This window comes from Alosa sapidissima, chromosome 12 (assembly GCF_018492685.1).
Source record: "Alosa sapidissima isolate fAloSap1 chromosome 12, fAloSap1.pri, whole genome shotgun sequence".
Lineage (NCBI taxonomy): Eukaryota > Metazoa > Chordata > Actinopteri > Clupeiformes > Clupeidae > Alosa > Alosa sapidissima.
In genome coordinates, this window is record NC_055968.1 from 21,401,326 (window position 1) to 21,413,825 (window position 12,500).

The following is a 12,500-nucleotide window of genomic DNA, read 5'->3' on the forward strand; positions in this document are numbered from 1 at the left end:
AGAGAGAAAGAGAGAGACTACAAGTGTGCCTCTGCTGCATCAGGGGAGCCAATCAGCACGCTGTAGACGTAGATGTAGATGCCATCAGGCCCTCACAACAGCAGCATACTGAGACTGCTCTCTCAGCCTCAGGTGTTTGTGCGTGTGTGCGCGTGTGTGTGTCTCCCACATGTCAAGGAAGTTTAAAACCTTGTTGCTGGAGTATATTGGCGAAGGTGAAGTGTGGCGTCTGCGCCTTTCGTCTAGTGTTGAGGTGTCGCCCGGTGCGTATAGCCTCCAAAAAACGTAATACTCAAGTGAAGAAAGGGGAGATCGCACACAGGGGCAGTAGTTCCAACTGTGTATTTTTCAAAAAGCCGAAAAAACAATTACAGGCCACATAAACAAGGGGTAAACGTTTCGGGTCTAGCCCTTCATCAGTATTCCTTGTACGTCAGTATATTCTGGAGTATATTCTCATCACACAGCAATAGGGGGAGTGAATAGCCTGTGTGTCCTTTTTGCCATGTCGTGTGCGTTTGTCCCTTCATTGTCTCACGGTAGTGCCAGGGAAAGAGTAAGTTCCATTCAAAAGTGGAGGGAATGGCTCTGAGATATCAAAGCAGCTCTGCTCTTAATGTTCCTTCTTTTGCAAAACGCAACCAGACCGAGGGGTCGATTGGAAAAAAAAAAAAAAAAACGTTTGGGTCTGACTCTGGCAGCCGTGGAAGGGAGTGCATTACTTACAGGAGCTTGTTACGAGCTGCACAGATGCTATCGGCTCGAAATTGGGTTTTGGATTGAGTCCTTGGCTTGCTCTGGTACCGGTCGAGGCACTGAGACCAATTTTCTGTGGGCGCTTGAGATTGCCTCACTTTGGACTTGGTGTAATCAGTGGCAGAGAGACTGGCATGTGAGGCTGGTGGATGCGGCACTGGGCCAACACTGAAGAGCCGCATGCAAAACAAATCTATAGAGAAGAGGGAGAGGGAGGGCAGATGAAGTGGTTGTTGTAATGTTTCCTATGTCGAAACTCTTGGAGAATGCTCAATTTAAAAAAGAATAAAATTGAAATGATGTGTGATTCATCCCGAAATTCTATTTGGCAGCGTAAAAAAACAGTCGGCTCATAATTGTTTCAATGTTTTGGCGTGGGCCGTCAATCGTTGCTGCGCCACATCATTTCTCGGTTTCCTGTTTTCCCGCAGCCTCCATGGCTGGAGTAATCGCACCTCTCCCCTCTGTGAACAACAGGGGGAGCCGCGGGGAGGGGTGGGGGGGACAAGGGAGGATCGGTGTAATGCCAAACGTTGTCTCACTGAATCAGTGGTGGCAGCAGGCAGAATGAAGAAAGACAGGCCTCGCCGCTGCCGTGCCGCTTTGCTCTGAGCGTTCACCGAATCCTCCACTGCAGACCTTCCCCCTCCCCGTTCCCCTCCCCTTTCCCCTCCTCCAGCGCCCATAATCACCCGTCTTAATCAGAACTTGGCTGCTAGCACCTGGAGTATTTAATGTCACAGTGATTAAATGAAAGAAAATACTCAAGTGAAGAAATACACAGTCGCATGAAAATCTCACTCGTTTTTCACTCTTCTCCTCCCTCTCTCTCTCTCTTTTTTTGAGAAGCTAAATGCACTCGTTACAGGCGGGGAAATTGCCATATATTTTCAGCAGTCTTGGCCCGAGTTGTGAGACTGTGCCTGTGTGAGCGAGAGAGCAAGCATGGGCTGTAAAACGTAACGAGATGGCGTGCCCATCGCGCTGCAGGGCGAGCGGCCGTCCCTGCGGGCAGAGGGGAGCGAGCGGCCAAGCCTGGAGTCTCACTCCTTCGCTCCGCCTGCCTGCCCACTGCCTGCCCACTGCCTGGCTCCTGACGCGTCCTTGTGTTGTTATTTAGCTCTTAGTCACTCTAATTGCTGACTGCGTACGCAGGAATGTCTTTCTCGTTAGGTCACTTCCACAGCCGAGAAAACTTTCTGATTTTCCCTCCTACTCATCACTCCCGCCCTTCTTTCTCTTCGTCTCTTTCCCTCTCTTTCCCTGTCCTTCCTTCACTCTCACTCTCTTTTTCCCTCCCCCTCCTGCTCTTTATGTCTGTGCCCCAGAGATCTGTGCCAACCTTTTTACTGGCGTTCCTAAGCCTCTCTCCCTTTTCATCTTTTGGCTGGACGGGGTGACTTGGCACCAGGGCATGCTGGCGCTCTTCAACGGGGTTTGTTGTACTTTGTGTGTTCTTGAGGGAGAGTGAGGCAGGGAGAGAGCGGGCGAGAGAGAGAGAGAGCAAGAGAAAGTGAGAGTGAGAGAAAGAGAGAGGGAGACAGAGAGAGAGAGAGGGACGGGAGAAAGAGCAATCTAAAATGGCTGCCAATGGCAAACTCCTCTGCACATGAAATGTCTGCCAAAAAAAAAAACTGCTGTGCCGTTGAACGATCCCTGGCCAGAAAAATAACTTGCACAAAGAAAAATAGCAACAACAACATCTTCAAACGCTTGAAGACGTATGAAGTCATTACTTTTTGTCCGCAGAAGACCTTAGAAGCACACGAATGAATCAGGAAGGGATCAAAGTGCTTCTCAGACTCAAGATCAGGTCACACAGCCAGCTCTGAAAAAGGAAATATCTTTCAAGGCATCTGGCCAGAAATAAGTCAATAAGTTTATCCCTCACTTTCCACAGAACTAGAAAGGGACCGCTTGTCTCTCTACAGCCACACCGCTCAAGCTGTTATTATTCCACTCTTGACAATAATCATGCAATTGAAAATTGTGGTTAAGACTTTGTTTATTTATTATTGTCTACATTATTTATATGTCACATATCATTAGATCCTTTTCATACTCCTGCCAGTTTTCAGATATCATATTTCAGTGTTCAAGTGAAACCGCTTTTATGGGAAGATTAGAGCGACTGATTTATTAGTATTTTGTTTTGTGTTTTTGCCATTACAAGGTTGATGGTGAATTGAAATATATACACGCCAAAAGCACTCTACTCTCTCTCTGTCTCAACAAACACACACACACACACACACACACACACACACACACACACACACAGACAAACTCCTCTTCTCCATTTGTGCTTGTCTGCTTCTCTTTCTCTTTCTTTCTCTCCAGCCAGCTTTGCCAAGGGGTTTAGTATAAGAGCTGCTTGCCTAGAAACCACTGCAGCTCTTGGCAGGAGCGCGCTGGATATTGAAGATAGCGCAGGAGGAGGAGGAGGAGGAGAGCCGCCATTGGACGGCTTCCCTCCGCTCCTCTGGCCAAGCGCCCCTCTTGGCCCGGCTGGAGTCGTCATGACAGTGATGGACGTGTTTGTTTATCTTTTTTTTGTTTTGCTTTTTCGTGCTTTTCTCGCACTAAATTAGCCAAAGCTTCCAGAAGTGCAGTGTCTGAGGTCAAGAGCCATCTCAGTTCGCTTCAGATACTCCTCAAAAGCCTGCCAATCTCTTTGCGTCCCGAGGACACTGGTGTTATTGTCCCAGTTCTCCACGCTGGTTTCAGAATATGAAATGTTCAATAGCTAAAAGTGACACATGAAATAAATTATACAAAAATAGAAAATAGCATATACGGTAGTTTTCCAACTGGCTCTGTTTCTGAAAAGTTGCTGCTTGACTTTGAATATTGAACTAAAAGGGTAAAGTCAGTCAACATGCGCACGCACACACTTTTTTTGCACTTTGTTCATACATAAACACACAAACGCACACACCATTAACACTTTGTCCATGATCTTGAGGACCTGCTCAGTCCTGACCTTAAACTCAGACCCGAGACTATAATGTGAGACCCAGTACTATACGCTAGTGTGTGACGCAGCCAGGGCGATAGTCTGTGAGGCTCATGACGAAGTTTACCATCGGCAGCCAATGGGCCAACTCCGGCGCTGCACAGCCGGATCCATGCTCCTTTGAAGTGCTGGTGGAGTACCGCTAATCTGATAGCAATGAGAGAGCGAGTGAGTGAGAGTAGTATTTATTTATCTTGCTTAGGTTTTTACTGTTGGGCCGCTTTGAACTCCAGCCAGAATCCCTTGTGGTGAGCCTACCACTCTCAGGTTCCACATTACTAAATCACTGCATCGGCCTGGCCTACAGAGGCTTATTTACGTATGGCATCTGCACGTGCTGGTGGCGAGAGATGGGAGCGCACACAAATGTACGTTTGGGTTTTATGGTTGGATTAGGTTGCATTGTCACCGTGGTGCTGCTTTGCTGTACTCAGAAACTTTGGTCTGCCAAGGCGGCGATTTTGATTGAAGCATTGGGTAATCTTTGCAAACGAGGTGGTGATAAACTTTATTAATGTTTGTCAACTCTGAGGGCATGTTACCCCACTTCTGTTTTCATTAGTTTGATCATCAGGAATACTCAATGTTTATACCTCTCATTTAAACCTTCGCCACCAGACTCATTAACCAGGGGAAGACAACGCATGTTTAATCACATTTGTTGCCCGTCAGCGGACCCACTGACCACAGTCAGAGAAGGTCATTACTCTCTGTCTGTATGAATGGCTTTCAGACCATATCCGACTCTTGGACTGATCTGGCTTTGATCTGGCTTCAATTTGGCTCAGCTCTACTCCTGATTTGGCCCTGATGTGGTCTCAATCTGGCCCTTATCTGGCTCTGATCTGGCCCTGTTCTAGTCCACATGTGGCTCTGATCTGCACCACATCTGCTCCAGGATCTGCTGCATTATTACTTGTTTCAGGCACAGCGTGATACAGTGATACAGTGCGAGTGTGTGAGCTCCATAGGGGCCTCCTCTTTCAGTCGGCCCTTGCTCTGTCCAGCTGCCTGTCCTGCGTAGTGTCCAGAGTGTCTGAGAGTGTCCACGGTGAGCGCAGACTGACCTGACGCATGTTCCTGTCCTTTTGCACCCCTCTAGAGTCAGAGCAGAGCAGTAGCCCCCGCACCGGCATCGGATCTGACCAGGAGGATAGCAGAGCCCCCACCATGGGTAAGACCACTGACCACTGAACCTGCAAGCGCTCATGTTATCTCACCACCCTAAAACATATGGGGTTGCTTATGTTTGGGCTTCTTAATGTCTCTATGCATAGACAACACACAACCAACAACCAAACAAAAGAACATAAACAAAGGGTTTAAGTAAACGATGTCGGTGTCACTGTGACATTGGCTTTGGCGTTGTCCTTTAAAATGCTTTTGACAGTATGGAAGCCACATATCTTCTGCAGTGTCCCACAAAAGTCCTTCTCTAACAGTGCTCTTCAAAAAGCCTTGACCTTAGTGTTTAAAGAAACACCTTTTGTGCTTAGATGTTATGAAACAGCTCTTTTTAAACATTTAGGACAATGTCAGTCATACAGCAACCCACTGCACAGGACAGAGTCAGCTTTTGCATACCATACATATGGGACCAGGACAGACTGAAGAAACCAGGGCCAAAAAATGTCCTCAGGATTACCACAGACATGTAGAAACACTGGGACTTCTCAGTGTCCTCATTTAGCATTCAACCATTTCCTTCTGTGCCCCAAACAGTCCACATTTCTCTACACCCACACACTTCCTGCCAATATCTGTGAAAACCTGCGGAAGAATTATGCTAACATGCTTAGCAGTGCGTTATGCTAATAGACAAACAGCTGAATGCCTTACCAGGTGTTTGGAGTTTATTCCCACCAGTAGAATGTAATATATTAAACAGTGGCCAACGTTAAGTGAGCTCCCCAATGCAGTGTACTGATGAGCTAGTCCACTGACTGGTCTGAGCTCTATTTGAGTTATGTACGGGATACTCTTTGTACTGTCATGTCTCTTCTCTTTGTACCTGGCTGTTATCCCAGGCTCATAGTGGCTTTCTATCGCTCATGTGATCACTGTTTGCAGCAGATGACAAGAGCTGGCATAAAGGCAAGGTACATATTCATTAAGGAGAGCAGAGAAGGGAGGAGAAAAGCCTGGGCTGGCCTACCTCACTCATGAGACCTTCAGCGCCCCCTATAGATCATAATGTTGTTTATCATTATTGCCCATATGACCTTAGGTTGTTGTGTGTGTGTGTGTGTGTGTGTGTGTGTGTGTGTGTGTGTGTGTGTGTGTGTGTGTGTGTGTGTGTGTGTGCATGTGTGTGTATTTTGTCAACCCACATTTAGTTGGCTTTAGCATGATTTTCTCCATGATTTTACTATGATTTCACTGTTTTCAGGAGTTATTTACATCCTTGTCTCTCTCTCTCTCTGTCTCTCTCTCTCTCTCCCTCTCTCTCTCTCTCTCTCTCTCTCTCTCTCTCTCTCTCTCTCTCTCTCTCTCTCTCTCTCTCCACCCACACCTCATCTTTTTCTCAGATGCTCCTGAGTTTCAGGACAGCTTTGTGACGTCTGGGGTTTTCAATGTAACAGAACTGGTACAGGTGTCAAGAAGTAAGATACCTTTTCTCTTGTTTTATGCCTCAGTACATCTACAGACACAATACATAGATGCAACACGGTACAAAACATAGATGATTCACTCTGATGAAACAAATGACAAAATATTAGTTACGTATAGTCTGATATGTATAAATAAGAAAAAAAAGAATTGTATACAGTAAGCAGCAGAATATTCCGTATGTATATGTATGTAGAGTATAAAAAATATTTGTATGTTTATGTATTATGTGTCTGTGTGTGTGTGTGTGTGTGTGTGTGTGTGCACATGCGTGTGTGTTTGTGTGTGTATTGTAATTCTCTTGTAAATTCCTAGTGACATCATGTCTGCACTCACAGTGCAAGTTAGAAACCCTCCTCTGTAGTTCTATGACAAGGGCAGGGACATCCCTCTCCATTTTCAAAAACCTTCTGAAGACCCAGCTCTTTAGAGAACATCTCCTCTCATAGCAACACTTACAACAAGTCTTGCTGATCCTAGCACTCACCAGCCGTCTTAAACTGACACATAACTGTTAAAAACAGCACTTACTGATGCACTTATTTTTACTGCACTCTAATGTTTTTTTTTAAATTGTCCTAAAATTGTTGAGAATTGCTCTAAAACTTAAACTGTTTACCATGTTGTTAGTTGCTTTGGCTAAAAAAGTGTCAGCCAAATGTAATGTAATGTAATGTAATGTAATGTAATGAATTACACAGTGATAGCCCCAGTCCCAGCAGCTGAGTGTCTGACTCTTTTAGTTTTTAGCCTGAAGCAGGTAGCGAGTGAGAACTCATGAAACCAAGGACAGAGAGTGAGGAATCAAGCCGTGAGGTGGCGGAGGGGACGAGCACTAAGGGCCTTACTGAAAATCCAGACCTGGGGATTATAATGTGCGGCCGCGCAATCCACTTAGCACGCTAATCGCTGGCCGGGCACAGCGGGCAGACCTCTGCTCACTCTCAAACCTGTGCTGATGTTTTGGCTTCGGAGTACAAACACGGCCTTGCGAGCGGACCGGCCGCCACATGTTGTTTACTGGTCTCACAGCGCATGGTGACTAGCTTTGCGTGTGTCCTGCTCACTCTCTCTCTCTCTCTCTCTCTCCTCTCTCTCTCTCTCTCTCTCTCTCTCTCTCTCTCTCTCTCTCTCTCTCTAAACGGTTTGGTTTATGGTCGGCCCATGTGCTGCTGTGGCTCTGGTACACAGAGGGATTTCTGGGAACTGTAAGGGGCTTTGCAGCGTTTCACAATACAGCTCAGGGCAAACCTAAAACCTCCCTGTGCCCAGCTTTGCTGCCAGACAGGCTCACTCACCTGTAACGACACTGTTTACACAGAGAATGTGAGCACAGCTGTGTGTGCAGTGTGATTGTGTGTGTGTGTGTGTGTGTGTGTGTGTGTGTGTGTGTATGTGTGTGTGTGTGTGTGTGTGGTGTGTGTGTGTGTGTGTGTGTGTGTGTGTGTGTGTGTGTGTGTGTGCGTATGTTTGTGTGGCCTTTGGTGGACCCACATCAGAGCACCCACATTAGCATCAGCTTTGAATAAAGGTTAATTTAGGCTACACACACAGAAACACATACCACACACACACAAACTCATGCACTCATAGCCAGGTCTGTCTGTGTGAGCCTCCAAATAAATCACTGCAGCCAATGGGGATGAACTCTCCCCTTAATCACAACCTAAGACACCTAAGTCTACATGCATTGACTCCTATGTTCATGAATTTACCCATAGTTCCAACTGTTCCACTTCCGACAATGTTAATCGAAGCTGACAGAGTGGCGAGGCTTTGCCAATAGGCTAAATTTGTCACCTGTTATCGATCACAGTTAGCGAAAGGAATCATTGACTCCATCAGGACACACTTCATCCAACACGCATAGGTAAATATTTCAGTAGAATGACTGATTTGCGGATTATTGTGTGTGTGTATGTATTTTCGGGAGAGTTCATAATCCGCCTGTTACTCTGTCTCTGTGCGGGGCCTGTCAGTGCACGATTGATAAATGGCCAGCCGAATGAGATGTTATAAGCATATATTAGCCAGCTGTCAGCCGGCATCCCATTGGAGAGCTGGACCGGGAAGCAGCTCCTTATGAGGTCACGTTTCCGCTCTCCGATATCCACCACCGCAGTGCAGCAGGAGAGCGTTACCACCTGTGACGCCGCTTCAGCTTGACTTGTCCGACATATATGCGTGCATGTATACCTCTTCTCACTTTTCCCTCCAGTGTTGCCTGTCATCTACCTCCCACCTCCCACCTCCCTCTGTCTTATTACCCAGAAAGGACTCGAGCATGATGGTATGGGTCCCCCTGCTGAGCAGGGTTCTGCTCACTTACGTCCTCTTTTTGTCCTCACACATTGTGAAGTGGTTCACTTGCCGCTGGCACCTCTATACTTGCTCAAGGTGGTTTGGGCCCTTGTCCCTTGTGAAGCACCTTAAGGCAATGTCTTGTTAGAGAAAATGTAACAAAAACGTTATTAAAAAAAAGTACAATTAAATACATCAATTAAATTAAATTGAACTGAATTGGCTGGTCACATATCTAGAGGTGCACCAGAGGCCCAGTAGTATCACGCTCAACTCTGGTGTCTCCCTGAGCGGCCACCCAGGGGGCTTCAGACACTGCGGCTTGCATAATAAGTTTATTTAACTAACACATTACTGTTAAACGCTTCCGTTTTGTTTGTTTAGGCGTTCGTTCAGAGATGCATTTCCTGTGAGACGCGTGGTTGCCTAGCACTCAGCAACGAGCTCTCCGACGACCTACTTTCCGCTTTTTAATTAAAAACAAACCAGGAAAAAATATTGTAATTACAGGATATTTACCAAGTGACATCCTGGCTAAACAGGGCTCGGTTCAGGCCTTGCTCGCTGATAGGTGTTAGCTCTCGTCTCTTCCCCTCCTCCTAAATAGGAAGAAGTGTTTTTTTTTTTCTTAAATTGTTTCGCTGCATGAATTCTCTCATTGTCTGCCTCGGCATTGTGTGCGTCGTGAAACCAGGAGAGATTGATCGCCTCAGGACGTGCACTGACGACACACTGCCATTAATAGGCATACCTGCTGTAACAAATGGGCCATTGTTCTCATTGTCTCTCTCTCTCTTTCTCTCTCTCTCCCTCTCTCGCTCTCTCTCTATCTATCTTTCTCTCTATGGTACACTCTCTCTTACTCTCTCTTTCACTTTGTTTTCTATCACTCTGATGTTCTTTCTCTCTTCACTCACTCTTTCACTGTGCTCTTTCTCTCTCTCTCTCTCCTCCCACTCTCCCTGACTAAACTCACTGCCTTGAGCAGTACCTCTCTTTACCTCTATCTGTGAAAACCTCAAAAGCAGCTGGCTCTGCAAGAGATCTAGTGGATCTCATTTAGTACAGGTATAACAGATTTACGTTAGATCATGGCCATCTTTGGAAGGAGACAGCAGATCTCTTAGCCGCCATCACGCAAAAAGCATTTACTCTCTCTAGTCCATTCCCCCCCTCTCTCTCCATCTCTCCCTCTCTGTCTCTTTTTCTCCCTCTCTCTCTCTCTCTCTCTCTCTTATTGCACAGTAGCATGTATCATTGGCTGTTGTTCATCTCTCAACAGTTTTCTGCCCAGTGTTAATACAGAAGGGCAGGTGGGGTGGAGCGGTTTAGACTGGGGTGTAGCGGGTGCATTAGCCGTAACACGAGATGGATAAACCGGAGTGGACTCGTGATTGGTAATGAAACGGATCTCCCACCACTGTTGCATTGCTGCACTGCCTGTAATGTTCCGTGGTGGTGGTGTTGTTGTTTCCGAGGGCTTGGCAGAAATGTTTTGTTGTTTTTCTGTGGAGTTGAGTTTCCCGTTTGTGTAGGGTGGCACTGCGACTTGCAGTCATCACAAACAGACAGACAGACAGACAGACAGACGGAAAGGACAGACAAACAGACAGCGACACAAACAAGCAGCGAGGCTGTAATTTGAACTTAGGTCCCGGCTACATATTTGGCGTTCCAGATGAGGCTGAGGAGCCTGCGAGTTCAGAGATGCCCTCGCCTTTCTGCACTTTATACTGGATGACCTGTTTATGGGGCTACACTAACACATACAGCCAGGACACTGGCACACACTGTGTGTGTGTGTGTGTGTGTGTGTGTGTGTGTGTGTGTGTGTGTGTGTGTGTGTGTGTGTTTATGGGTGTTTGAAAATATAGGTGTGTGTGTGTTTTGAGTATGTGTACAATGTTTTGTGTGAACATGTGGGTGTAAATATATGTGCGTTTGTGTCAGGTATTGATGGAGTGTTGTCTCTCTTGTTTCTGTGCTCCTGTGTGAGCAGCTCCGGTGGTGACAGGAGGGGGTCCTAACTTCTCCCTGGGGGAGCTACAAGGGCACCTGGCTTACGACCTCAACCCAACAGGGGTGGGCATGCGGAGAACTCTGCCCAGCACCTCCTCCAGTGGGTAAGGCAGCCGACACACACACACACACACACACACACACACACACACACACACACACACAGAAAACCTCGACCTATCAGGAGTAGGTGTGGTCTTAAGGAAAACCATTCCCTGCACGTCCTCATAAGGAAGTCAACCCACATTATGTACACACACATACACACAGGTACACATACACACCTGTACCAACACTTAAAACATCACTAAACTTGCACACACACACACACACATTTTTTCACACATACAGTCCTCCAGCCCATCTATCAGATGTCACGAATGCCTCCACTCCCGTCACAGTCTGTGCGCTGCGGCAGACTCTTGATTGATGACCGTGTCGCCACGGCGACAGTGTCCGCACCAGGGCCCCTGAGTTGCCTGGAGCCCCCACAGCAGCCTGTGCTGCACATGCTACTCACAGATGCCACATTAACAAACAATAGCTTGGCCATACGCCCGCCCCGCCTCGCCTGGCCAGACTCCCGGCCCCCGCCAGATGAACCGCGTCCCAGCGGGAGGGAAAGGACTCGATCGAGGCCAGGTCCTCGACTGCTGCGCCACTGGAACAGACATGCGGCCTTTGCAGTGGCACTGCAGATCTAGCAGGCAGCAGGGGAGGGCAAAGATGGGTGCAGGGTTAGAAGGTGGAGGTTGGGGGTTTGGGGGGGGGTTGGTTGCTGCACATTCCCATAATGCACTGGGGAGAGAGAACAATGTCTGCTCCTCAGGTGACTGTGGGTGACGTGATTTATCTGAGTGCGATCTCATGCGCCAGAGCCAGTAAAGCGTTCCAATCCCCGGCTGTGATTTATTAGCTTATTTTTCACTGTAAACGCCGCAGCGCAGCGCAACGGAGCTCGAACAAAGCGTGCCTGTTAGCCATCGCAGACTGTCTTCAGCCCAGAGTTCAGTGAGACTCTCTTCCAGTGGCTGTCTCCAGCTAGGTGCTAGTTCACACACAGCCAAGAAGAACACTGCGCTGTAACTGAGGACCAATAGGGAGGAAGGGTGTGTGTGTGTGAGTGTGTGTGTGCTTGAGTGTGTGTGCGTGAGTGTGTCTGTGTGTCTGTGTGTGTGTGTGTGTGTGTGTGTGTGCGTGAGTGTGTGCATGAGTGTGTGCGTGAGTGTGTGTGTGCGTGAGTGTGTGTGTGTGTGTGTGTGTGTGTGTGTGTGTGCGTGAGTGTGTGTGAGTGTGTGTGTGTGTGCGTGATTGTGTGTGTGTGTGTGTGTGTGTGTGTGTGTGTGTGTGAGTACAGTATTTGTGTGAGTATGTATGTGTGTGTGTGTTTAAGGGTTTATGACCAGCTCCTACTCCTCGTTTTATGTCTTATTCTCTCCATCTGTTGCTCTCTCTCACACACACTCTCCCCGGCTGTGTGTCTGTCTTCGCTGTGCTCTGCAGGAGTAAGAGGCATAAGTCGGGCTCCATGGAGGACGACATTGACACCAGCCCTGGAGGGGAGTACTACACTTCACCCAACTCCCCCGCCAGCAGCTCCCGCAACTGGCAGGACGAGATGGAGGGAGGTGAGTGTACCTCAACTACACACACACACACACACGTGCAGACAGACATGCACACACACACACATGTAGACATGTATACATACACACACACACACACACACACACACACACACACACACACACACACACACACACACACACACACACACACAGACAGATCAAGAGCAATA

General features: G+C 47.6%; 1 protein-coding gene across 5 annotated transcripts in view; it reads left to right on the top strand.

The window, feature by feature from the left end:
- Positions 1-12,500, top strand: part of nfic (nuclear factor I/C) — a 104,272-nt gene that overhangs the window by 60,826 nt on the left and 30,946 nt on the right. For all 5 annotated transcript variants that reach the window (XM_042111920.1, XM_042111918.1, XM_042111917.1 and 2 more), the window contains exons 3-6: positions 4,875-4,946; positions 6,301-6,375; positions 10,683-10,806; positions 12,206-12,330. In XM_042111920.1, coding sequence (XP_041967854.1) covers positions 4,875-4,946; positions 6,301-6,375; positions 10,683-10,806; positions 12,206-12,330 — 396 coding nt within the window. The remainder of the gene's footprint in view (positions 1-4,874; positions 4,947-6,300; positions 6,376-10,682; positions 10,807-12,205; positions 12,331-12,500) is intronic.